Below are 27,789 nucleotides of genomic sequence, written 5' to 3' on the forward strand. Positions count from 1 at the left end.
ACAGTAGGTTGCCAGTGCACATTTAACCTCCATCACAAAGGCATCGCCAAACCACTGCATATAGTGGAGGCTGTGCCAGATGCGTGGAGGTGTCGCTTGTGATTTTGCCTTGGGCTGTCAGTGCTATGCCCCATTCCTGTAGCAGGGAGCTGTGTAGGGAATCATACCAAGTCCTTTGTTCAGAGGAGCATATCAATCAATCTCATTATGCTCGCACTATGCTCATACATTGTGTATTTGCCCACTTTTCCTTCTTTTCTTTTTTCTTGTTTTGATTGTGCATAAATATGACTCAGTAACACAATGGTAACGATTTCATGCCAGTAAACGTGAAATGTCTTCCGGTCCCATGCCAGCGCATGTGACATTCGACTAGAGAAATGTATGCTATGCACGTAGCTTGCATTTCGTTTCTAGGGGTTTTGATTGTCAGTTTCAGTACAATTCACAGACCACTTCCTAATGTACTGCTGTTTTAGGCTGTGTGCTTGTTCAACAGCATGACCTGTGCCGAGGCTCACAACATGCTATGCCTAGTACGTTTGTTCTCTCGGTTTATTTTGAAGTCTTGCCTAAAGCTAGAGTCTGAAAATTGGCGTGGTGCCTTTATTTGCTTGCGATTCAGCCACCAGCCTAGAGCTTTCAATTTGTACATTGTGATATTGGTAAGGTGGACAACTTGTGGACAACTGTGCCAAATGCTAAAAGATCAGTTTCGTAACGATCTATGGTTACTTTTTATGACATTTTTAGGATGCAAAACTTTCTCAAAAGTGCTTTTTTAAGCTTCGGAAATGGCATTGAAACTCAGCCTAGGCAGACCTCCATTGGGCACGATTGTTTTGCTCCACACTTGCCTCTTAGAACACAATTCCACCCTCTGAAATTAGGGTGTAATTACTAATTTGCATTCACCCGTGCACAGCTAGCAGCTACAAAGGAAAGCTGCACAGCTTTTGCAGAAACCTTGTTGAAGAAAAAGCAGCTATGGTTTAAATCTGGTTAAACCTGGAGTGACGCGATAGCTACAGCTGGCCGAGTGGAACTCGCTCAGTCGAATTGCAAAGTCAGTCTTTCGCCGCTGCGTTTCGCTGGGCATTCCTTCTTCATATTCGTCCCCGGACGTGGATTCACTCTCTCCGCCTCTCCACTCCTCTCCCACTCGGTTTAGCCGGCAGCTGTCACGGTGGCCATGGCGCCGCCACGCTGAAGGCTCGAAATGCTAGCGTAATGTAAGCACGCACACCAGCTGTGTGCTCTGACGTCATTCCACGCATGCGCACAACTGACGAGGTGGGCGGCGTCTGCTCCGCCGGTGGCGCACACACTAGCTGCGGGTTATGACGTCCCTCCGCTCTTGCGCACAGGTGGAGGAGCGGTGGTGCCACGGCTCAGCGCGCAGCCACGCTTACCTCGCAAAGTGGCCAGCGTAGTGTAGCTATCGCTGCAAAATTCGTCCAGGTTTGAGGATTGAAACTGGAACTAGTACCACCTTTCCGGGGCACTTGCTCTACCAACTAAGATTACCAGGATGACTAGTAGACTGGCACCTGCTAGCCATCCTGGTTATCTTAATGGCTATGCTGAGCATAACACTGGGGCTTGCTGCACAAATGTAAGCATTTTGTTAGCCTTGCCTTGCCTTCTTAGGTGTCCCCGTAGTGCGTAGGGACATAATCCCCAGTTTCTCGGTAACTCTCATCAGCTAGGAGGGCTGCTGATGCAGGGCTAGCTGTAGTCTCACCGGATAGCTAGTGTCTATGTGGTGTAACTGACCTTAAAAAAATACGGGCATGGAATTTTCAGGTTTTGTCCTTGTCATGTGGGAAAATGGGCTGTGGCTCTGCTATCACAAAACAAACCCAAATAGACCGGAACAGTTTGTTATGACACTATTTATATTAGAGCGAAAGCTCTACTGCTGCCATTCTTCAAGGGCATGTTGGTATGCAAAACGACCTTGGGTGGCAGTGGAGCGCAAAATAATATTAATACTACACTCCTCCCGTTCTTCAAGGTCATGTCAGTATGCAAAACGACCTTGGGAGGCAGAAGAGTGCAAAATAAAAGTAAAATAAAAAATGAAAACAATAATAAAATGAATGGAAATAAAAATGAGAAAAATACAATAAACCAAAAAATAAAAATAAGACATCATAAATAAAACTAAAGAATTGCACAAAAGCAGCTTTCGATCTGCATTAAGGTTCAGCAGAATTTCCACAAACGTGCATCAATTGTTTTCTCAGTATTCATTTTGGTGACTGGAAATATGAAATCTTGCTTTATGTCATGACTTTATGACTAGCTATATTATGACTGTGATTCGGATTAATTTACAGCTACTTCATAGTCTGCTCTTTTACATCATGTTGCAACTAACAGTTTTGAAGTGCATTTGGCATGTCTGAACACTGTAGAAGACGGCTTCCATCAGTGTGTTTTCCTCAGCAAATGAGCTTAACCAGTATTTGCCTCCTAAGCTTACCGCATATTTACTTTGTAAGGCTGACAAATAACAAGCAGTGGCAGGTTGTCAACTCCTGGCTCATCACTGGTCTTGTGGGCTAGCAAGCACCTATGGGCTCCGTGCGTTGGTATGGTGGCGCCAGCAGCGACCACAGCGCCAGTGCCGCCTCGTGGCACTTGCTGCTTTAACTGGACGCTCAGTCACGGCCGGTCTGTCGAGGGGTGAGCACGCGCCCCTCTCGAGACTGGCCGTGATGGCCCTACGCCTTCCTCCATGCCCGATGCGTTCGCGTCAGCCCGGCCGCATAGCAGACGCGCACTGACTGCGATGCCATTCTGAGTCAACGCCTGCTTGTTTTCAAGCGTTGAAAGCCTTGACGCCACCGCTGCGTCACCGCTGCTGCGTTTAGTTTCAATTGCTTTCAGGTTGGGCTTATCACCGATTCCGAGCAACCATGATAGTTTTGCAGTCCCGATGGCACTGAAATATCCGGTAGCGCAGTTGAGCTTATTGAGATTAATTAAGTACCTTTATAATTGAGAAACAAGTTTCTGATTGACTCATATGATGAAATCAGCTATGTAATTTACATCCAGTGTGACATCCACTTTGTGAATGGTGGGCTAGAATTCCGAAGAACGCAAACTTACTACACATATCAGATGATAGTGCTCTACTTCCTGCAGGATTGACACTGCTCTACTTTGTGTATTTCCCTCAGAGAAGCATAGCTCTAAGCATACAAAAACGCAATGGGTTTTTTGCTAAGTATCTTCCAAAGTTAGAGGACTTTCATTTTAGAAATCTCATGAAGACACCAATTTAATGAATTATTTTGGTCGTGTTTTTCTTTTGCTAAATACTTAACTATAAAAAGGCCGCCGCGATGGCTCAGTGGTTATGGTGCTCAGCTGCTGACCCAAATGACTCGGGTTCGATCCTGGTTGCGGCGGGCCTATTTCGATGGAGGCGGAAGGCTAGAGGCCCGCGTACTGCGCGATGTCAGTGCACGTTAAAGAACACCAAGTGGTTGAAATTATCTGGAACCTTCTACTATGGCGCCCCTTATTGTCTGAGTTGCATTGGGACGATAAACCCCATTAATATCAAAAGATTAATTCCAGAAATTAAGGGTTTAGCGATGTTGCGAAATCTAAGAAACATATACAGAGAAATTTGAACCACTCTATTTTTCTACTTATTCGTCCACAACAGGATTTTAGATCTCACGAATACAACAAATAAAAATAGTAAATTTTAAACCACTGTAGGAAATAAAATGATGCAAATAAATACACAAAAACTTAGGTGAAACAATGTGAAAAACGACATAAGCACTCTCAGGAGTACGACGTCGCATCCACAGCATACACACACGCACGAAAAAAAAACTAGAAACAAAATTGATACGCTGAACCACAGATCAGCATTACAAACGAATACTTAAACTTCAGATGCTAGCTGCAAAAACTTCACCATAGACCATTTCCTGTGACTGACTGAGCGTATTCTTTCCGTCTACATAAAGACATAAAGCAACTCCTACCAATGATGGCACGTTCAAAACACCCCAGTCAGTGTAAACCCTTTCCCAGCTCACACTCATGGATTTAATTCCAAAGTGCACTCATTTCCTGTAGACCCTCTGCGCATGAGCGAGCATGCATGGTGTTCAAGGAAAGCGTGAAAATATATTCGGTACCTTCACTGCTGTGTTTTTATAGCTGTTATGACATTGGTAAAGACAGCAGTAGGTCGAGCACTCATAATTATTCAAGTTTGTTTTCGCCTTCAGACGAAACACCTAACTGCTCGCCTCGCTCCCTGCAAACCTAACCAGAGAGCTGCGTTGGCTGCTTCCGCCTTTCGCCACGGCTTTTAACCAGGTGGCGCCACTCGCGCACGCCAAACTGCAGCGCACGGAGCCTATAGTGAAACTTCTTGAAGCTGGAGTGGACTTGGTAATCGCATAGATTTGCTTATATTGCTAAGCTATGACATCTTGCCAGGAGTTTTTTTACCTTTTATGCTTCACGAACAACAAGCCGCACCATGCATTGTCCCCCTGCATGGCTTGCTTGAACATTGCTCCACCCTAATGCAGCTGTGGGCTGATTTTTAAAACTTACTCAGGACCATGAAGATGTCCAAAAAATTGGGATGTCTGGAAAATAGTAACCTGAAAAACGTCCCTTCACTTCAAGTTATAATTCAAGCAGCTGAAGGAAGGGGTTGATATTTTTCTCCACATTCTGAATCTTTAGAATGCTTTAAATTTCTGCTCGTGTTGTATACACAGATGGCGACTACTTACATGAGTTTAGTGTTCAATAGTTGTATTGCCATGCACACATCATGGCACAACAGCCTGATAAGAAAGGAGAGATGCAGTAATTGTCTCAGTTCTTGGTGGACACCTCAACCGCGCTATGGGAAAAGGGAGGAAGGAGTGAGAGGCTGAGAGAAAAAGACACTCTGGTGAAGGGCTCCGGAATAATTTCCACCACCTAGGGATCTTTAATGTGCACTGATGCTGATGTAAAGGGGGTCCAAAACAGAAGGGTGAATGTCTGCCAAACACTTGACTTAAATGTTCCGTTTGCACTGGCTTTTGTAATTATGCTTTGCAGTGTTTAGAGCAGGAAACAACCATTTTCTTCTTTTTACAGTCTTTGCATAGCCCCACACTTTGCCACAATCTCTTCATGTGTTCTTGTATTTGTGGCGAAAGGATTAGGAATAAAAGGGTACCAGGAGCTGCATCTACTATGCAAACTTACACGGCGAAGGATGTTGGGCATTTTAAACTTTAGTCACTTGTACATTGACTGAGTTGTGCTGCATTTATGTATAGTCATGTCACAGTGCTCTTCTGCATGTGCACAGCAGAGCTGGTAATTTTTGATGGGCACTGTGTGTCAGCAGTTTGAATGCTGCTGCATGTCTCTTTTGCATATGTGCATGTTTGTATCTAATTTGTTTATGAACCACATACTCTCAAAGGTTTCACATGCACAGGGGGAGATATTTATACTTCTGGAGCATTGCAGAATAGCCACGAGAAAAAGTTATTCTGCTGATGAGGGTGATTAGTTTTTTCGTTTTTGAAGGATGTAAAAACAGTGCCAGCAATATTTTTCTCTGCACCATAGCAGTTAGAGATTCCTTCAAAGGCTTGGTTCTTTGCTGGTTCATTAAGTTGGCATATGAAGTAGTGCATGTGCATATCGAAAATTTTAATTTAGTGGTGTTTTTTTCTAGCTCACAGGTGTACTTTTTTTTTTTCTGCAGAAGGCCAGATTCCCAAGGGAGCCTTGTATATTGATGACCATCACGACAGCTATGCCGGTGAGTACCATGAAAGAAAACTTTTGTGTTGCAAGCTGGCCATAATGATTCTAGTTTTAAGTGGGAAAGCTTTCATTATTTTGCTGTATTTGCTATGGGTGGAGTCAGCTTTTGCTTTTTTTTGTTCTTGTTGAGGTTATTGTCAGCAGATTGTAAATGCAGTCAAATCCTATGACAATGAATGACACTGTAGTGAAGTTTCTGCAACTTCAATATCTAACCAGCTGAACACGTAGATATAATGCAGCTATTTTTTCTGCGTAATCATCAACTTTCAGAACAGGGTTCTTTTCAAACGAAGTCTTAGCAAAGTAAAACAAACTTTGAGAACTTGTCATGCAGTCTAAGAAACATGAGGCCGCCAATATGTTCATCTTTGCGTATCCAAATATTGTGTACAGAATTCACTGTTATTGCTTGGCTTCACAGAAAGCAGCTGTTGATGTTGGTACAGTAGAACCCTACTGTTACATTTGTTTTTCTGGCTGCTACGTTTTTGTCTATTGCCATAGAAACCCGTGCAGTACAAACCTTGCTGCAGATTGTAGCGCCATTCCCCCATCGTATGTCACGAATGTAATTTTGCTATAGTGACTTACCCCGTGGCGGCATATTGACATGTTATGTTTAGCACGCGCCGAACGGGGACAGCACTCAGGCCACCATGTTCATTGGCTTCCAGCATCCTGCGTGCACACCGACGCCCCACACACTTACGGGAGGCATGAATTTTATTGCGACTGTTGGTGCAGTTCCGTCGCCGCAGCGGCAAAAGCATGATTGTAGCCAAAAGCGCAGGAACAAAACTATGCCACTGACAGTGTGCGGGCAGCGCTGTACAAGGTGCGGTTGCACAGGTTGGCATTGAGGGCGTTGTTTCTGTCATCCTCTGTTTTCTTGTCGCCTGCAGCATAAAAGATGCAGTTTCTAGATTTCAACAAGCAAGGATTGTGCAGGATTAAAGCGGTCACTACGAAAACACCGCAGGCCACAAAATCGTCATCTCCACGCGCGCTCCCTACTCGCTGCTACCTTCCTCCCACCGACAGCTGCTCAGGCGGCTGGAGAGCGATCATAGAGAATTTCAGACATTCTGCACATGCAGCATGATCGTGATAGCAAAGCCGGACAAGTTCCGGAGAAGCATTAAGAAGATAATTAAGAAGGTTAAATGGATATTTTCTCTGCCTGAAGTTGTTGTGTTTGGATGCTTGAATGCTTGAGCAAGCATCGAAACAAGCACCCAGGTTAGCTCTTAAAAATTGATCAGTGATATCTGTAGGGCCTCGAGCGGTATAACTTCAGTGCAGCAAACAATGACAGGATTGTGATGCAGCATTGCTGACGGAGTGTGAAAAGTGCACCATAGTGCTGATGGCAGTATGTTGTAAGCTATTGAAGCTGATTTCCTAAAATCAATATGTCTTGTGCACTAATAATTTGTAGCTGTTCTGGGCTGATTTCGGAACGGTGAATTTTCCACTTGAGCAAAATTTTTTGCGTCCCCCATTAGCTTTGTTACAGTGAGGTTTCGACGGCACTTTACTTTGTGCCACATAGCTTTTAGCTTTTCTATGCTGTATTGTTTACAAATGTTTAACCAGTTCTTCAGTCTGATATAGGTAGTTCTGGTAGGATCCCTGTGCCATTTATTACTTTGCCTTGCAGTGCCAGTCTCTGGCAAAATTGGCACTGAGTGTTTTTTTGTCATGTAATATCCTAATCTAGTGCGCTATTGCTATTACTTCTGCACTTGTGTTACTTGTGGGTATGGAGCTGAGAGTAGGTTGCTTTTGCAGTGTCACGAAGTGATTGAAGAAATTTTTTTAATAAGAGCATTGCATGGTCGTGCAGAAGATGTGAAGGGTGGCACTGTGCGGCTTATGCAGCTCATAATTGAACATTTTGCCTAACTGCATTTGTGTCATTGGAACGGAGAACAAAAGTTTTGAGCATTTAGCTTCCGGTGTGAACTTTCATTTGAGATGAGGGCTGTCCTCATTTGTGGGTGCAGTTTTAGTCAGTGGAGGTTATTGTGGTGGTGGAAAGTCAGGAACGGAGTGAGGGTGACATGCACCTAAAATGCACACAGGTTGTTGGTACTTGTTCAGAATGCATGATTGGGGGGCTTTTATTGTGCTATGCAAGGGCTGCTATTTGATTTTATTCAAGTCGCACACTACCTTGTGAAGCAGCAGATGTGAAGCTTTTAGACTACTTGGTAGCATTTGTTTCACGCAGTGACGGTCGTCAGAAATCAGAACAGACAGCCTGGGCTGAGAAAGAAAAGTATATGGAAAGAAAGACGTGCTATTCCTAACACGTGGTGGAAGAGGGCATGGGGGAGCACCAGTGTCTGGGAGGGTATAAGGCTGGATCTGCATACATTTTCCAGGATGAAGTCTGTAGGAATACAAAGCTGCACTATCCGTTCACTGGCAAATGGGACTATGAGATGTGAAGGGCCCATTTTACTAATAATTATACCTGATAGGGGCAGTGCTGTCTGTGTTCATTTAAATGTGCTCACAGTGAGATGGTATTGCTTTAAGTCTAAGGCAGAGTTGCTCAGAGCCTGTGTGACACCCTGGTGCCATGAATTCCAGAGGGTATATTTTTGTAACACGGTCACCCAGATACATATAGGCTTGTGCGAATATTCGATACTTATTACCTGCCACTTGACTGAACCTATCACAGAGGTCGGCTTGCGTGCTGGTCAATGGCCATTTTAGCAAAAGGTCAACAGTGCTTTAATGCTGTATATGTTCTCGTAGCTTCAGTTAGTGTGACAAGGCTTCAGTGCACTCTTTTTTTTTTTTTCATTTATGCCCTTTTGTGTGAGAAAAGTATGTGATTTTGAAAATGGCTTTTGTGCCATTTGATGTCTTCTTTTGTGCCAAATAGTATTCGAAATCTTCATTTCCAAGTTATTTGAACAAAAATAACATTCACTTCGAACCAAAAAACCACTGTTTGTACAAGCCTACTGAGATCACTTTTTGTTCATACTTGCATACTTGAACTTTTTTTATCTTTTGCTTGTCATATTTGCTTTGTCTTACAACTCATCATGATTACCTACTTGACAAAATGCCAAGTAGCAAAGGAAAACAAACATACGTTTTAAACTTATTTGTTATTTACTATACTCTGTTGCATTGTCTTACAGCTTATAAACAGCATCTCAGAGAGAACACAAAAGGCAAAAATTCACTTGACAGAACATCAACACCAGGGCCTGAAAACACAAAAAAGCAGCAACTGCACGTGCAGCAGCCACTGACAACACGTAAGCGTTGACCAGTACCCTTTGACCAGTACCTTTGCTCTGGGGTGGTTTGTATCATCAGTAGTGTGGTAAGGTGCGTGGAAGCAATTAGCATTTATGTTTCCGTCACTCACTTGCATACTGGTGGTTTGTTGTCAGTTAAAGCAGCGAATTTGTTGCGAATTAGTGTAAGTGAACTTGATTATGTTTTTAAATTCCTTTAACTTTTCTGTGACACTTTTTACATGCAGGTAAGACTTTGATGTCAGTTAGCTAAAGATAACCGAAATTATAGTGGATAGTTAAGCTAGACATGAAGGAAGATTAGTATTGCTGCATTCTTTGGGGACATTGCAAAATTCTTTTTGGAAATGGATTTCATTATTGATAGAACATTTAAAAGAATTGAATTTGATAGACAGCTTATATGCTTTGTGTGTGGTTGCGGTTAGGAACATTATGAAGGCTCTCCCATCTTGCACTGCATTGTAACCAATTGCTTATGCCTGTGCACAAGCACCGTTTATCTTTGTTGAATGATATGTGGAGCTTAGCATCCCAAAGTTGCATATGGATTATAGAGCTGCTGCTCTGGAGGGCTGCAGGCTAAGAGAGATCTGGAGTTCTTTAATGTGCACACAGGTGTTTTTTTTTGCATTTATCCTACTTTAAAATGAGGCCGACGCTCCCCTATCTTCAGTCCTGTGACCTTGGGCTCATCAGCCGAACACCGTAGCCAATGAGCCATCTTGATGGGCTCATCTTAGTTGAAAAGGTAGGCATTGCAAGCAGTGTGTAATGCAGAACCAGCTGCACATAAACTGTGTTGAGACTGTCTTGCTGCACTTAAGAGGGTTCACCAGTGACAGTGTCCATAGGAAATACATGGGAACTTTCAGAAGCTGTAGCGTGTCTAAAAATGGCTCTATTTTCATGAGGTCTGTGGCAGCGTTTTCTTCTCTAATGAATGGAGGAAATGTTGCGGACAGGTATGATTTTTTAAGCTTCATTTTTTTACATATCAGAGGTAAATATCCAGAAAATTGCACTTTTAGATATGTTGGTCTTTCATGTCATCTCGTGAAAAAACTAAGCCAAATATCAGAATTTCGTCCGCAACATTTCCTCCCTTTTTCTTTCTTGATTGTCGAGCCGCAATTTTCATCCATATCGAGCTTAGTGTTTGCATTTTACAGGCTCTGAAAGTTGTGTATATATTTTCTGCGGGGATTTGAAATTTGCGCCACATTTAACTAGCGTGATGTGGCTCCATCTGGTGTCAGAATATTTTGTCGCTACTACAATCTACCACCAACCTTTTGGTTGTCTGTGTTCGTGCGCGCACGTTTTTACTCAGAACTTGGACGTACTTGAGCTCTTTCTTTCCTTTTTTTGTTGCTTGGGTTGTATTCCGAAAAAATTTCTGCTTTTCTTTTTTGCTCGAGCTCAAGAGCTCTTGGTGCAAGTGGGATGCAAGGCCACTCCAAAAAGCCCCCCCCCCCCCCCCCCCCCCTCCCCTCCCGGCAGCCACACAATAAGGCATTCTTGGTGCCAAAACACAGGAAGGGGGCTCCCTATTCAGGACTGTGGGATAACAGCATTGTTCCTTGCCAGTGCAGGGGCGCAGTAACCCAGGTGTCAACACAAGTCAAGAATGGAGCTGCAAATATTCCTCATAGGAGGCCCTCATGAACCCAACACGCCTGGTTGTTGAGTTATCGGGCCGAAAACCGGTACTGGGTTCATGTAAATGCGTGCGGAGTCGGAGTCGACGGGTCGGGTCCAGTCAACTCCGCTTCAAGGGGCAGGTGACTCAACTCGACCCTGACCCGGTGTGCTTGTAAACGCTGTCGAGTCGAAAAGTAGAGTTTTGAGAGGAAAGAGGATAAATGCGAACTTGCTTTTCATGTGCGCAGTCGCACCTCCGATACAGCGATAGCGTGCCTCAATCTTGGAGGCTGCTACTGTTTGCTCGACACTTGGTGTCGCTACAGTTGAACCAGTCTCGAATCGCTGAAATCGAGTTCATGTGAACACAAACTGGTTGAGGTGGATTGGCCATGCTCAACGCGACTCCCGAATCGACCTGGCGCTATCGGGTTCATGTAAACAGGGCTAAAGGCGTAGACTGATTTTTATGACGTAGCGATTAACCTCCTTGTACTGAGGCAGTTGCCAATCACCTGCGATTTCACGCTATATCCGCGGACAACTACTATGTATGCCAGTGCAACAGTCCACATCAAGGGGAAGGGGAGAAAGGACTGTCTCCTTCCTTTTCTTGCTCAGCCTCTGCTGCACTGCAACTGCGACGTCATGAGAATCGGTCGATGCCAACGCTCGCCTCTGGCTCCAAGCTAGTGAAACCAGGCATCGAAACATCGGTTCTCTTACGAACGTTTGGTCGAATGTCGCTCTTTCTCCCCAATTCTCCTCCCGACCAGGCATATCTCTGCCAGAATGTTCGCGTTATCAGTGCAGGTGCTGTCCACTGCACGCGGATAAATGTGGGAGCACCTTATCTGCAGAAAGGAGCTCGCGGATGTCTGAGCCCCCTACTCCAGAATAGACATCTCCGTGGTGTAAATAACGTGATGTCAAACTTTCATGACCTGGCTGGCAAAATCGTCCAGTTTTGCTTCTAAACCGTTTTCGCATGTGTCAAGATTTCCCCAACCGTCTTTATTCTCCCAATTAGATACGCCTCGGTATGCGCCACACCTAGTCGCACCTCCTGCACTATGCTTCCAAAAGTCGCATATTTCAATCAGAAGAACGCTCGGAGGGGGCGCTATATAAATACATATATAAAATATATTGTGGAGGTCGCCGATGAAGGCGACCGCGGCTGCATTTATTGAGGACTGCCGGAGATAAGATAGTGTGGAGCAGCGGCGGTAGCGTCCGGCCCTGGTCCCGAGCGTTCTCCCCAGTGCATGCTGGGAAAACTTCGGCCTCCTCGACATTTCGCTAGTGCCGGCCGCGTGGGTTGCTACATTGTAATATATATAAAAAACATAAAAAGCAGGGCGCATAATGATACTTTCCCGGAAGCCATATATATATAGTAGGTGTGGAATTTTTGCTTTCAAACCCGTGACGTCATGACAATTCAGGTGTGCTGCCGTTTTGTATACAGAAAGAGCACACACGGCTGGCGTGGCTGCAGCGCCCATCCTTTCTTCTATTAAACTATTCTATTAAACTGCAATTTTTATTATTTTAAAAAATAAATCACTAATAGCAACTTTGTCCAGAACAGTTGGAAGTCGCTTGTGCAATGACGAAATTTGCGTTCAGAGTCACCACGGATAGCAACAGGACCATTTCAGTGTTTTTGCAAACCACACATCTCACCCTTTTACTCAAGTTTTATTTGTTCCATTGTGAAATTATAAGCAGTGAAGGAGACATGAAACAAAGTATTTCAGCAGTAATTTAGTTACTGAAGTGACTATCGCCCAGAAATAAACTGAATATTTGGGCGACGCCAATAGCAACAAACGTGCTCGGTGGTCATTGAAGAGAAACCTTCAAGATAAGGCACTAAAAACAACTACAAAAACCCAGAATAATGTCGAAATAGTTGCGCCTGGCTGTAATCCTTCCAGATAACGCTGATCGCATCTCGCATAACAAAGTGATATTCCCGAGCGCCAACAATTTTGAACTCGTACAAACAAGTAGTACAACAGTTTCGCGGCATTACTTCTGTCAAAGAAGCATCGGCCGGATGCTTAAACGAAAAGTAAGGTCAACAACAGCAAAGACAATGCAAAATAAACACTGGCAGTGCAAACAATGAGAGCGCAAAAAGCTTTTCACTGAGGCCGCGTTGTCGAATCGGCGTCCACACTTGTACACGGTCGCCAGGCTTGTATTGCGTGTGGCGACGGAGGAATACGGAATAGCCGGCTGAAGTGCCGAAGGGGAGGTGTTCCCAAGGTGTTTCAAAAGATGACTCACACTTATCTGTTCTGGTTAGGCGAACCCAACACTGCTTCTAACTACAGGCTGTATACCCCACCCTACTATAGTAATGTATTTTCGCAGAAAAGATGCAAGGCAGCTTAGGGGGACCCAAACAGGAAAAGATACTTCCCCTTGTGGCGGCTGAGTGGTGGGTTACTGGAAAAAGGTCAATTCTGTGACCACCACCCCTTGAAACGGGTCATTCTTTTGTGCTTCCGTCTCCCAGCTTTGGCAGGATATACTAAGAAAGTTCTCGGCCCTACCTTTTTGTTTGCGGAAGAACTAATACTGTCTTGTCGCAGTCAAAGAGGTGTCGCGGTAAAACTTACACACCTGGAGGGAAACAGAAGTTCCCTCCTTTTTGTGGTACTTAAGTGCTGCCATCTATCGACAGAAAAGTTCAAATCTGAGTTGCCTCGTAGCTGGTGAGCCCTCTTAAGGTGCGCCAACATGCTTTCAGAGCATTGAATAAAGAGGAACCATACGGCACCAGGAAACGGGAATTAAAAATGAAAGATTCTTTGTGTTCACTGCATACACTATCTGCTTAGCTTGTTACCTTGCAATGTTTGATAATTTGAGGTTGTCCATGCCCAGAAGAAAAATCCTGGAACTGCAGGGAGGGGTCCATGAACACTTCCAAAAAGTGGTCTTCATGCCTTCAAAGTGAAAATCAACTGCGTTAGTATTCAGCCTTCCTCAGTTAAGGCCTTGTTTTAGTCTTTTCACTGCAGTTTTCTTGTTCACTTTTCATTTGACACTGATAGTACATTAACATATTCTTTGAAAGAACAATTTTCGGAGCCTTAATCCCTGTGTGTCGTGGCCCACTGGTAGTGGTGGTAAATTTTTTGGGTGCGGCGTGACCCACTAGTGAGCCATTGACGAAACCAGCTTCTTTGAATCGCCAATAAACAGCAATGGCAATCTTACATGTGTGCTTTTCGTGGGCACTTTGAACTTACTGAGCTATCTCACAACTCCAAATCATGACTCGACATTCATGGCTGCACAGCTTGCATATTCAATATGATCCACCGGTGACCCATGACACAGTTCACATGTTAAGGGGGAGATGTGGGGTCGAGGGTAAACTTCTGAGCCGCGGCAGCGATTTTTGATGAAACTTTTAGGACTGTTGTATCCTTATGCAGTTACGATGTTCAAAATTTCAGTACTTTGTCATGAGTATGAAAACAGTTAAAGAAAATGTCAGTCTAAAAATACAGTAAAAGCTCGTTAATTTGAATTCCACGGGGCCGCCAGGCCAGTTCAAATTAACCAAAATTCGAACTAATGAAAGTGAGCAAAAATGGACGCGTTTGATGCCCGGAGGGCACGAAAAACATTTATTTAGCAAAACAATCTGTTATCATCTTCTGCTTCTTCTCTCTGAGGGCTACCGTAGTCACTCGGTCTTTTAGCGCGCGAATGCGACGCAGGGAGTCTTCTTCCCCTTCTTCAAAGCTGAAGAAAAGGTGCGCGACATTCAGCCACATGATCACCCACGTGATCACAGCGGTCTCAATTTCCGGATACTTGGCTAATCGGAGCCTTTTTCTGTTGCTGGCGAAATCTTCGGCTTCGTAGGCATCCTCGATGGCCTTCCTATTTCGGACGTAGGTCGGACAACGTGCTTGGTGGAATGCCGTGCTTTTTAGCGGTTTCCACTTTGCTGGCCTTCCGTTCGTACACCTCGCGTAAAATCGCCACTTTCTCCTTCACCGTCTTGGCGCAGTATTTCCCACGCGAACACATCTCGTGGACACAAGCTCACAGCAAGCGGCGTGCAAAACGAGGGCTAAAACACTAAAACGTCGTTCCTCGAAGCAGTCGCGGCAGGAAAGACTGGTTAGTACTTGTGCCAGCACCCTAGCGGCGCCCCGATGGTTGTGCCATCCATCGTTCTGCCGTGAAAGCTTCCAACAATGGTTTTCAACAGCGGCGCTTGTCGGCGCGCAGTTCAAATTATGGGTGGCGGCGCCACTTTTTGAGTGAATTAACGAGCTGTTACGCGCATAGACTTCTATGCACTGCGGACCGGACCACGATGACTATTTCGAATTATCCAAAATTTCGAATTAACGAGTTGTGAATTAACGAGCTTTCACTGTATTGGTAATTCAGTCACTTTTTTGGTATAGATTACCCCAGAACAGCCACTGGTACAGGATAAGAGATAGGAGGTTGTTGTTTTCTGACCACTTTTTCTGAAAATTAGCACATCTTAAAAGCAGCTCTGGTTTGTTGTCACTGCCATATGAAAAGCTGGCATTTTTTGCCATAAAGGCTAAACAGTTGAGCATGATAAGTCATAGCCTTGTTCCCTGCAAAATTTTTCTGCATAAATCACCTTCGAAGTAAATTTTGGTTATGCATTGCAAGAATGCTAGTTTTCCTAAATGTGCATGGCACAAAAATGTGAACTGAGAGAAACATAAAATTTAAGATTTGAACAGCTGTAATTTTATTTCACCGGCTTTTTTCTCATTTAAAAAGCCCTTTCTGCATGATAGGACCTTCTTTTTCGATGCGACACTGTCCAGTGGCAATCGCTTCTAGTTTTTCTCTTATTTTGTGGCTTTTGAACTGTGAAGCGACTTTGTTCGTGCTCACTAAATCGTGAAAATAAGCTGAGTGGTAAAAATTAGCAGCATAGACAGCAATAAAGTCAAGGTCACTAAAGTCTATAAATTAGTTTTCAACGGCAGTGTGATGCATAATTACATCCTTAGTTTCATTTTGCCTGCCAGTCATGGCTCTTCAGGCTAAGATTGCTAGGATCATGTCTTTTTTCGCTTGCAGTTTTGAAATTTTTCTCCTGCAGTCTGTTCAGGCCTTCTGTCAATAACAAACTGCGATATGCATTTTTGCCACTGCGCTGCTTGTTGAAAATGGCATTTTTGTTTTCTTGTCAGCATCACCTCACATGCCCCCTTCACAGAAAAAAACTAAATTTTCATTTTTTTCTGCACAGATTTTGACCGAAGTTGGCAGATAGGTTCCATATTACTTTATGAACCTTGTATAATTTAAATCCAGATACCAGTTTTTTTTTCATTATGATCACATTTTTTGCACTGCATCGCCCTTAAAGCCTTTCCACCGGTGACTCTCTCTTCCAGGCCTACAACTCTGGAATAGTAAACATCATTGAGTTCATGAACAGTAATGGTGAAGTCATTCTGGATGACAATGAAGCAGTTAAGGGAGTTTTCTTTCCCAAATTCTCTTGTGGGGGCGTGTTTAGCAAAGGGAGATTTTTCACCACCCCCAGAAATGTTTGTGAGTTCTGCAGTGGTTGCCTGGCAAACTGAAGTACAGTGAATTTCATTTTCAGAATGCGTTACTTGTTTTTAGCTTTGTAGGCTGCCATTTGCATGGTTTTGTTAACAAAGAAGCCAGCAGGAAAAGCGGTTGAAAACAGAGCATAAATATTAGGTTACAGATGTGTGTTTCTCTGCCTTTTCGGTGTCGCAGATCCTCGGCGACCCGGTGCGCGGCCAAACGAGCCCTATGTGTATGACCAGCAGGTGACAGTGGATGGTGACAGGGTGCACACGGACACTTACTATGCCATGCCCACTGTGAAAGAGGTGTCGACGGGACAGCGCACCACCATCCCTGCGCCACCTAAGTACGAGGGCATTGGGCCCACCATAAACGGCATCCCCGTTGGACTGCGTACCGTGAGTAGAGTAGCCTTGACCTTGCTCCTGCTCAAGGGCAATGCTTGTTGCTGCCCCGGCCGTGTCTCGTGCCAGCTGTGGTCTTTCTCAAATTGCCTGCTGTAGAAGCTGTTCCTCATATCAGTGAGTCAGGCTGAGTGAAATCAAAAGTGCACTTTGGGGCACAGCTCTCTTCTGAAGCAACAGTATGCCCCAAATCAAGTTTGCATTGTAATGAAATTCATATTTTTTGAAAGACAGTCATGTGGGAGAGTTGGCGTGTGAGTTTGATATTTTGTGCCTTATTGCTGGTAAAGCCTTGAGCAAAGCAATAGGATGAGAAGGAAATGACTCGGGCAAATCATCCTGCAGCGAAATTTAAAGGATGCATAAAAGAATTTATTCTTACCAGCACTTTGTTGCCCTCACACTTTGAAAAAACAGGGGTAGACTACACTTCCAAACACTTGTCCTCATTATCTTTTTTTTCTTCCACAGTGGCATTACTCCGATGCAATCCTCCTTTTCCTGGGGATTTAATCCTCAAAAAATTAGTTTTGGTTGGGTCATGTAGCATGGTACGAAATGCTTGTTGTGCTGGGGATATTTATTTTTTGCATAAACTCATGTGAGTCACTAATCAGCAATGTGTGCAGATATTGTTTTCACTGGTCTCATTTAGTTGTACATTCAAATTATTTAACCATGTGTAACATGTAGGCTTGTTTTGATGTGAAATTTGCACTAAGACCCTGTTTGTGAGCACTTATCTGCACTTTAGCTGTGCGAAAAGATGAAATCCTGATTTCACTGCTCAGCAAGCTAGTTTGGTATTAAAGCTATTTTTCCCTTTGTGGCATGGCATCTACATTTGTGCAGGCAACTTTTTTTTTTTAACGTCTAGCGTTGTTTTCATTAAGTCAGTTATGCCAAATACATTTGAAATTCCATGTGCATAAAAAAAAAGCTTTTTGAAAACAAATAATGGAGATGGACATCGCGAAGTCCTAGGGTGCGCCTAGGAAGTGTTGTTTAGTGCTGTCACTTCTTTCTTTAACGCGCTGGAATGTTTTACTAAAGGACACAGTAACCAAGTTTTCATTTTGGAAACAGCTTTGTATGATAAGGAAAATAATTAATTTGGCATAAGTGTGTTTGATAGACAAATAAGGCTGCAATTCCGCGAGCATGCAAGTGTGCAGCATGCGTGAATTCCTAGTTTTTCAGCCATTCGTGCTGTTTTGAGGAAAAAGGGGATTTTAAATATACACGCACAAATTTTCAGATTTTTGTCGATAGAACGTAATGCTTTCCAGAAAGTTTTTTTGTCTTTGTAATTATTGCAACTGTGTTTTAGCATGTAATGTGCCATCAGTCTTTAAAATAGACTAATTAAACTGTACGACTGATGTAGTAATGTTTTACTTGTGCTTTTGTGTAGTGGCAATAGATTTTGTTGCTTTGTGAAGCTTCTGTGTCATTCTGCCTTGCAAGAGCTTTCTTTGCCTCAAGTTTTGATGTTGGCTGCGTCACTATTTTTTAGCCTGCATTACATGTGGCTTTTTCGTGCATGTTTTTGATTTCTGCTGGAAAGAGACACGCATCTTAGTAACAACTTATACAGGTGCATTTTGCTTCTCCATTTTGGCCACGTTGCTTTCGCATGCTGAACTTTAGGAAATGACTGATTCTGTTGAAGACCTTTTGCTTTGAGCATGCCTCCTGCTTTTTGTGCTTACGCTGGCAGCATATCTTATTGTCATTGTGTTCTCTTTCGTTTTGTTTGGCTGGCCTGCTTTGACTCGAATGCTTCGTCTTTCTGCTGCTGGTGCCTTTGCCGAAGTCTATGGATAACTGCCACACCATTATTTTTTCTTCGAAGTTTCAATTCATGCTGGTTTTCTGCTGCTTGTGCTGCCTTGTGTCTGCTTGCTCCTGCTCAAGTTCTGGCCTCTTTGAACAACCGTGCAGTTTTCTCTCCAGCAACCATCCTCATTCTCCAATTCCTGTCTTTCAACTGCTTCGTGACATGTGCTGCCGAAATACTCTGGTTTCCATGCAGTTTCTGCATGGTCCACAGTGAAGCAGAGGTTTAGATACCTCCCCTGCCTCTAGATTTCTTAACCATGCTCACTTGTCGTTTTTTCATGGCATTCTGGTCGCTTATCGCGGCATCGCAGGAGAGGAGGTACCAGGTAAGCTCAACTTTTGCAGAGACCTATACGTGCCTCTTCTCAGTCATTCTTGGCCTTGTAGTGTTTCGTGTATCTTGCCTGTGTATGAACTGGGCTTCCTTCTATTATTTGTTTCTTTACGGGCAATGTTTTCACTTTTGTAATAATAGCGCCTCAAGCATTTTACCCGTGGCTACTCTGCTCTTAAGCCAGACAGATTTGGATTTTCATTCTGGAGTCGTAAAATTGTTTGTTGGCTGTCATTTTATTTGGCACAAGTGTTGACTTGAGCTCTGAGAGGGGGCTAGGTCAAGTAAATGATCATGAGCAGCAGACAATCATTTTTTTTATGGGTCTGATGCAGAAAACAAAAGGAAGAGCACTTCTTTCATCACGTAAACCAGCTTTATTCATATCGCGATTCTCCAGTTCATTATTACTTGTAAATGTTGTCATTGGTGGCCTCTGAATTGGGCATTTCCCTTCTAATTGCCTTGTAGCATACTCCTTGAAAGATTCAAGCTTACCTTTGGGGTATGCGTGAGGTGGTTGCATTGTTGTGCCAAGGCCAGTAACCCTTGCTGTGCCCATAACTACAGTGGAACCCCGTTGATACGTTTTTCACCGGACCGCGAAAAAAAAACGTAACAGCCGGGAAAACGCAACAGTGAGGAAAGGTCCGAAAATTAATGAAAACAGTGCAGCTTTGCCTTGAAACAATTTATTTCGACATCAAGTGAGCTTAGGTCTTAAAAAAATCGAGAATGGTCGATTGCCGTTTTTTCCACTCGCTGGAAAACACCACGCGTTTCTCGATGGCCTGGAAAGCCACATTGCTCTCAGCGTCGCTTTGAGGTGCGATGTACCTGCGGAGGAGGTCCAGGGCCGCGACGGTTTCTCCAAAGCTCGGGTCCGCCAACTCCCCGGAATCATGCGGCTCGTGCTCCTCGTCGTCATCACAGTCTGAGGCTTCACTCGCGACCGAGTCTGCAACGATCTTGGCGATACTCTGACACTCGGACGTCACGACAGCAGCATCCACGGCGACGTAGTCGTCATACGTGACTCCCGTGGCACCCAGCGCATTCAAAGCTTCACTCAGCTCTTGATCATGAGAGGCTGCTTCCGTCTCTTCAGCTTCCGTGGCAGTTTCCTCTCCGCCGTCCATACAAAAGCCACACCGCACGAAGCAGTGCTGTGCAGTTGACGCGCTCACTGCAGCGAGGCCTGATGAGGCGTAGGCAGCGTAGCTGTTGACGGAAGGACACGGACGACTCGGATGGGTTGAACCACACAAACAAGAAAGACTGGATTGCTGCGGGCCCGCGGGTTTTACTCGCTTCGGCTGACGAGGCAGTGGCCATCTAGTGGCAATCTCTCCAACTCGCGTGTGGCTTTTTATGGCCTCCAAGATTACCCACACGCGTGCAAGGGGGTAATCGTGGGTAATCTTGGAGGCCATGGTCTTGTAGCCAATTCCGTAGCCAAGCCTGGCCAAGACTCGTCAAAATGGTGGTTGGCGCGCGTTGCCCGGCCGGGTTCGGGGTGCCAGGTTGCGACGTATCATGCGGGAACGTTTTCACAGCTACAATGTAACAGCGGGGCACCCAATACATTGGATCCTATGGGAGCTATGCCAGGACCGTACGAAAACGACGTAACAGCCGGGAAAACGCAGCAGTGAGGAACGTAACAGCGGGGTTCTACTGATTACTTACCCTGCTTTTTTTTTTGCTTACTTGAGCATTTGGTTCCGCCTGCTATGATGCTTTGTTTTTGTGCATAACATAGTTGGGTGCTGTGTTGTTTAACCTCAGACATCATGCAATAACCAGTAATTTAAAAGGGCTCCATGGCACCATTTTTTTAATGCTAGCTTGACCTTCACCAGGCTATCCCATCACTGCTGAATGCAAGACTGTGTTGGCAGGAGGTACAAATGCAAACTGTTTACTTTGCCTGGCACCGGGGCTCCTTTTTAATAAAGTGCTGTCCCATTTTTATCTGTACTCATGAGGGCTCCGTTCAGGTGTATGATGAGTAAGTAGTACATGCCTGAATATACACATCGGTAGATTTAGGCTTTTGTTTGGGGCCACATCACAGCTCTTGTCACTGCTTTCCTCTGACCTGTGAGCGCACTGGCATGGGCTGTGCTCCTAGTTTTATTGGCAGAAAACTATAATAGATGACATACAACTTTGGTTGAAGGGCCCCGACTACCCTCTGGCTGAATTTTTGCTGTACTTTGGTGGTTGCTGGGCATTGTCTTTGGAACCCGTGGCTGCTAAAATTTTTTTAAAGACTCAACAGGAGAGATACAGCCATCACAATCAAGCAGTTTAGTCGTGCTCCTGTCTGCTGTGCCCTCTCTGGGTTGGCCCACTAGATTTCTTTTTACTTTGTTTTTTGCTTCCTGGTGTATTTACAGTGGTGCGTCCATGCACTTGTTAGCGTAAACCTGTTGCCTTGGTGCGTCACGGCATACGTGCAACATGATTATCAGTATTAGAGGGTGGGGGTACGCTACAACACACAAGCAGCTTTTTGCCAAGAAGGTGCATCCCTGTGCGTGATAAAACAGGAAAAAATTAATGAGGTGAACAGTAAACTAATGGCAGAGTACCTACGTCACACAGAGACAAAAATGAACCAGGGCAAGATACTTAAGAAGATCTTTTTGTTTTCATCTGCCAAAAGGAATGGCACAACAAAAAAGAGAGAGAGTAACTAATTGCCATTCACCCGTGAATCAGAAAGATGGACCAATGGAATGCACTGCTGAAGTGCCATATCAGCTAAGCCTTTGGTGGCAGTGGAGTTGACGAGCAGATTGTCTTTGTCAAAAGAGAGCACGTTTAAACCTGGATTTAAATTTCCACTGCATGCCTTTCATGGCGCTTATAGCTCTAATATTTTGCAGAGGTGATCATAATGGCCCAGTCTGCACCTTGGGCTTGTTGATTTGAAATGTCCCAAATATGCAGCCTGTAGAGTTTGCTTTTTTATAGCATAGCAGGGCTCCAAAGGGGCTTGCATGGCCCAGAAGCGAATCTGAGCTGCAAATTTTTGACAAAGGCCATGCAGAGATGAGCACGCCCTTTAGAGTGCTCGGGCCAAGCTTTTTTGCAAGAAAGGAGCTGAAATTTTATAGCCTGTGCCAAGTTCTAGTGATAAAACGTGTACTCGAGCGCAGCCAAAAAGATGTAGAAGCCATTCAGGCATAAGCCCTTTGTCCCTGGCAAAATTTCGATTCATTTGCTGCACCGTACGGCGCTCGAGTGCTCTAGACAAGTGTGCTCTCCTCTGTACATGCCAGAGCTACACCCAAGCTACGAGGCGAGGAGCAGTGTCAGGTTCTGAAATTGGTTTAGCCACCCAAGGTTTTGCACCAAAATTTTTAGCAAAAGGGCAGTGTTAAATTTTGTCGCCCCTTCAGGTGTCAGTGTGGAAAATGGCACTCATTAGTTTGTACTTAGCAGCAGGCCACTGAGCAAGCCATTGTGATGGTCAAGCAGAGCACATGTTTGCGCAGTGCAGTGGGCATGGTTTGTGCTGACACTTATTTGTGTTGAGGGCAACCAGGTTACTTGCACAGTGCGGTCTTCTTATTTTTTTTTTCTTTCTCATTCTGTTTCCTTATTTGTTGTCTTTATGTCTGCGAGTTTCCATCTAGGCCTAGTATATGCGTGAATATCTAGGCCCGTACATATCTTGTCTAGTGGGTGGCACAATGTGGTCAGAATCGGTCATTCTGCTCCTTGCATTTCATCGTTAGAGGCAGTCATGAATGGAGACAGGATATCCTGAGAATAATGGACCATAACTGAAGGCAGTACTAGCATTTTTTGTGGCATACTTCTTGAGGCGGCCGTGGTCAGTAGTTACTGCTGAGAAGGTTCCTCCAGTCTCTGCACCATCGAATTCTTGGAGGTTTTTCTTGGGAGCCGTCGGTACCAAGCTTCTGTTGTTGAAGCCTTCTTAATTGTTGAGGCTGAATGAAAATTTGCTGGCCTGCTTACTTGATTGCTCTTAAATTCTTTTGCGAGGATTTGTTTGTGGAAAAGAGATAAAGTGGTGCCGTCCTTTGCAACACTACCTACCTTTGCAGCAGTTTTGGCCTGGCTGTCTGGCCTTGGGGCATTAAGCACAGTGTGATGTAAAGGGCACCAAAAGCACCAAAGTGCCAAATTCCTTTTGGCCAGAGCATGAAAGTCTGTATTAGAATAGCACGTCAAGAATGGGGCACAGTGTAACTAATTTGCTTCTGAGTTGTAGAATTACAACGTTAGAGCTTTACACTGTTGAAGCTATCATTGTCAAACTCTTGATTTCTTCTGCCAGTGTAGCTGAAGGGGTATCCATGCAGACTATGCGGTAGCCATGTTTATATGTTTGTATGGAATTTTGATGGCACTTTACAGCAACTTTTGTAGTGTTTTGCAGTTAAAGGTAGGGTGCTACAAGAAACACAGCAGCGAAGCTCCGTTGAGGTAAACATGGCAGAATGTGGCAGTGAAAACAGTTTGCCGGTGCTCTTGGGAAGCCTTTCACTTATGTGACAATGCTGTCTGCAAAGCGTGTTTAGTGCAGCCACAAAACTTGCTTGTCGTGCCTGTCGCCTGTGTTCTGTATGCACCTTTTATGCATATGCATGATGTCACATGAGCATTGGGCAAAGGCTTCCTGAGGACATCTGCAGGCTGCTGCGACTGATTGGAGCCAAAAGTTTCCATGTCCTCATTAGTGGTGCTCACTGCTGTGTACCCCATTGCGTTAATGTGTCATACAGCGGATACGTGTAAACAGTCGTTGCATTGCATTGAAAAGATTTTGGGTCAGCTACCACGTGCTCTAGCCTATCACCACTGCTTGTATGCTGGGAGCGGTCATTTGCAGGATTACATTCTGACACATGGCACAAAGCGCTGCCATATTGCACAACACTCAGTCGTCAATAGGTGAATTTTAATGCACCTCTGTTTTGTTGCCAAGTGCCTGCTAAGAAAGCTGCAGGGAGGCTACTGTACAGAGTCATTATTAACAAATGCGAACAATGCTGCAGCAGTTGCAGATATTTGCTGGGTGGGTAGCCTTTTTTTTTCCTCAGAGAAAAGGTGTACGTCCGTCACTGACAGTTATAGCCGTGAAGTGACTGTAACTTCTGGCACGATTTGTGTTTCTTTGCCTTGTTACCACTTGATATTGCTCGGGTTTCTTTTCAGTGGCCCTGCACAGTTGAGAAACAGTTTGTGATTAATACACCAATTGTTATGGCCTCTTGATTGGTTACTTTAACTTCTTGGACATCTTCGAGCTCAAAAAATTTGAGTTCATGTCACTCATTTCCTTTTGTTTGTTTCTGCAAAACCTATTACTGTATTTTTTGTTGCATGCTGAAGACTTCAGCAGGCAAGCACTTCCACCTTACACACTTCCTCTTTCCAGCCGCACAAGTGGCTGGGCAAACAAAACAAGCAGGTTGTTAATAAATGCATACAGTTTTAACAGTCTTTTAAATGCTAGTGAAAGTGGTGTAGAGTTTTTCGTTGGCTGAAGCACCAAAAGTAAGGTGTAGTTGAAATGAACTGCCATGAGGTCATTGTAGAAAGGGATGTGGTTTATTACAAGCATTTTTTTCACGGTTTTTGTGTTCTGAGGCACTTTGTTTTTTTGTTCTCTTATCACAGAATGTGAAGGATGAGTATGCCAGTGATTGGTACAAGACTATGTTCAAACGACTGCACAAGTATGGTACTGGTGAGTTCTTCAGCACCTGTTTTTTCTGCATTGTCATGTAATGATGATGGTAGGCAGATCAGAAGAGACACAAAAAAAACTTACATTGAACTGGTAAACTGCTATTTAGGTGAACTTGTGTCCGTAAAAAAAATTTTTTAAATATGGAGGGCACTTAAAACTACTTACCATATTTACACGATTGTAAGTCGACTCGAATGTAAGTCGACCCACAAATTGCATGTCCGAAAAAAAAAAAAAGTTGACGCGAATGTAAGTCGACCCCCAATCGCATGTCCGAAAAAAAGAAACACCGGTGGAGCGCTTCAAAAACGAAAATTTATTGCATAGATGGGCTATTCATCCTCACTTGAGTCATCTTCAGTGTTACTGCTGTCGTCATCTGTCGCCGCTGCGATCCCACAGCACATTGTCCTCCATGGAAAGCCCGCAGTTCCTAAATGACCGCACCACGACATCGCGTGGAATGGCCGCCCAAGCGGAAATCACCCACCCGCACACAGCCGCCAGGGAGGCTCTCTTCACGCGCCCCGTTGGCGTAAGTTCCCGCCCTTCTGCCGCCAGCCACTCGTTGTACTCAAACCAAAGCAAGTCCTTGAATGGCTTGTTAATGCCAACGTCTAGCGGCTGCAGCTGCCCTGTCAGACCGCCGGGAATCACCAGCATATCTGTATCTTCTTTTCGGAGCTCGGCCTTCACTTTCGCGGTAAGGTGGCCGCGAAATGAGTCCAGCACGAGGAGGTTCGGATTGCGATTTTTGAGGGATGCTCCTGGCCTCAAAAGCCACACCCGACGGTACCAATCAATAACTAAGTCATCCGTCATAAAGCCTTTTTCGTTCACTCGCACAATCACACCTTTTGGGAACATTTCCTTTGGCATAGTTTTTCTTTTGAAGACGATGTACGCTCGGAGCTTTGTGCCATCTGCCAAGCATGATAGCATAACAGTGAACCGAAGTTTCTCGTTTCCTGTCGTGAGAAGCTTAACCTCGCGAACTCCCCTCACACTCATTGTTGTGTTGCTCATCATGTCGAAGTAGACGGGAGTCTGGTCCGTATTGCCGATTTGGCCGAGCAGGTATCGCCGCAAGCCGCGTAGCTTGAGGTAGTGCCTGTGGAAGGCGAGAACTTTCTCCTCGTAAGCAGCAGGCAGCTTCTGGCATACACTAGTATGCCGACGAAGTGAGAAGCCAGCCCTCTTCATAAATTTCGAAGCCCAAGCCCTGCTGGCTTTGAAGTCTGTTCGGAGTATTCCAGCTTCCGCAGCAAAGACCCGGCCTTGTTGCGTGATCATTTCGCATGTCACTGGAAGGGACCGATCACTTATTTCGGTGACATACGCTGCAAGCTTGACCTCCAGCTCCAGAAAGCGTCCCGACTTCGGCCCGCGGGAACCTCTTCGCTTGGAGTCGCAATCGAAAATTTTGTCTCGCTGCTTCCGCCACTCCCGCACCAACCGTTCAGAAACGTCGAACTTGCGGCCCGCCGCGCAGTTGTTGGTTTCTTCGGCGTAAATGATGGCCTCCCTCTTGAACGCTGCAGTGAATGAGCGCCGAATGCTTTTCGAACCTGGAGAGCTCATGGCGAAGCACGCGGCCGGCAGTAGTCAAAAGCACCAACTCCAAGCACCACCAAACAAACAGTGATCGGCGTCAGCTCTTCCAGCAAACATCGGCATTCCCCAGAAGCGCTGCTGTTACGTATTGCGCAACCAACTGAAATAGCGGCTCTTCCATCAGCTAGCGGTACTCCCGGGCGCAGGCGCAGACTCCGCGATTGGAACAGCGGGACAGCGGCCCTTCCCGCGAGTGAAATGAAATGAAATTGGTTTTGGGGGAAAGGAAGTGGCACAGTATTTGTCTCAAATATTGGTGGAAACCCAGTTGTAAGGGAAGAGATAAAGGAGAGAGTGAAAGAAGAAAGGAAGAAAGAGGTGCCGTAGTGAAGGGCTCCCGAATAATTTCGACCACCTGGGGATCTTTAACCTGCTGTACTGACATCGCACAGCACACGGGCGCCTTTGCGTTTCGCTTCCATCGAAACGCTGCCGCCGCGGTCGGGTTCTAACCCGGGTATCCTGTTCAGTAGCACTGAACCATCGCGGTGGGTAACGGTGTGCGCAGTAAAAATAAAAAATGAAAAATCCTGGCCAAAAAGCCCGCGGAATACCTGAATGCTACGCTTGGAGCCGTAGAGCAAACAAAAACTTCTAACGTCTCAGTAGCGTCCCTGATAGATTGTTTTTCTTGCTTTTATTGGCAGTTCAAGGTTTCGTTTCGATTGTAAGTCGACCCCCCCACTTCGGAATTTTAAATTTCAAAAAAAAGGGTCGACTTACAATCGTGTAAATACGGTATGTGCTTTGAATGAGAAACTTTTTTTTATTGTGTTTCCTTTTCATTTAAAAATTTTTTTCCCCTTCTTTGCTAATGACACATCTACTCATTAGCATACAGTTAAGGCAACACAAATACTAGGTTCATCTTTGTTTGCCAAGAAGCAATGCGGTATCGTGGCCTATGGCTTGCATGTTTGCCTCGCAATCTGAAAGTCCTGGGTTCAATTTCCCGCACCTTTGGAAGACATTTTATTTTTATTTTCCTGGTCATGTGGGTTTTGGGACACCACTTTTTCTGGACATCGGGTTTCATTGCTGATGAGCCATATAATGGTTTCGCAGAAAAAAAAATTTGATGGTGGCAGTAGCTACATGTGCACTCAATACTCATTGGGATCAGAATGGCAGCCACCCTCAACTGGACTCTATTGTATTTACTCGAATCTAGGCCGACCCCGATTCTAAGCCGACCCCCAAAGGCCGAAGCCATAAAAATATATTACCTCGAATGTAGGCCGAACAAAATAAGCGAGGACAGCGTTCACAAAATGGAAACAGCATTTATTGAATCTGAAAGTGCAGTGCTCATTCAACGTCGTCATCGCTGCTAGACTCGTCTCTGTGTTCCTGTCACCTTCAAACAGTGCACTATCTTCGGTACTGTCAAGCGCACTAGATATGCTGCACTTTTTAAAGGCGCGCACGATCAAAGTACCTGGGATGTTGTCCCATGCTGCTGCCCAGAGAGCCAGCTGCGATAGCGATGCACATTTGATGCGGCCCGTT

The 27,789-nt window shown here is 44.8% G+C and overlaps 1 protein-coding gene across 32 annotated transcripts in view; it reads left to right on the forward strand.

The window, feature by feature from the left end:
* The window catches only part of LOC144115866 (uncharacterized), a 360,881-nt gene that overhangs the window by 231,647 nt on the left and 101,445 nt on the right, over positions 1 to 27,789 (forward strand). For 7 of the 32 annotated variants that reach the window (XM_077650427.1, XM_077650428.1, XM_077650425.1 and 4 more), the window contains 5 exons: positions 5,762 to 5,818; positions 8,991 to 9,110; positions 16,542 to 16,750; positions 18,910 to 18,924; positions 24,594 to 24,663. In XM_077650427.1, coding sequence (XP_077506553.1) covers positions 5,762 to 5,818; positions 8,991 to 9,110; positions 16,542 to 16,750; positions 18,910 to 18,924; positions 24,594 to 24,663 — 471 coding nt within the window. Of the gene's footprint in view, positions 1 to 5,761; positions 5,819 to 8,990; positions 9,111 to 16,541; positions 16,760 to 18,909; positions 18,925 to 24,593; positions 24,664 to 27,789 lie in introns of all 32 variants that reach the window. The other 25 variants (XM_077650430.1, XM_077650434.1, XM_077650424.1 and 22 more) reach the window with 5 other exon arrangements.

Source organism: Amblyomma americanum, chromosome 1 (assembly GCF_052857255.1).
Source record: "Amblyomma americanum isolate KBUSLIRL-KWMA chromosome 1, ASM5285725v1, whole genome shotgun sequence".
NCBI lineage: Eukaryota > Metazoa > Arthropoda > Arachnida > Ixodida > Ixodidae > Amblyomma > Amblyomma americanum.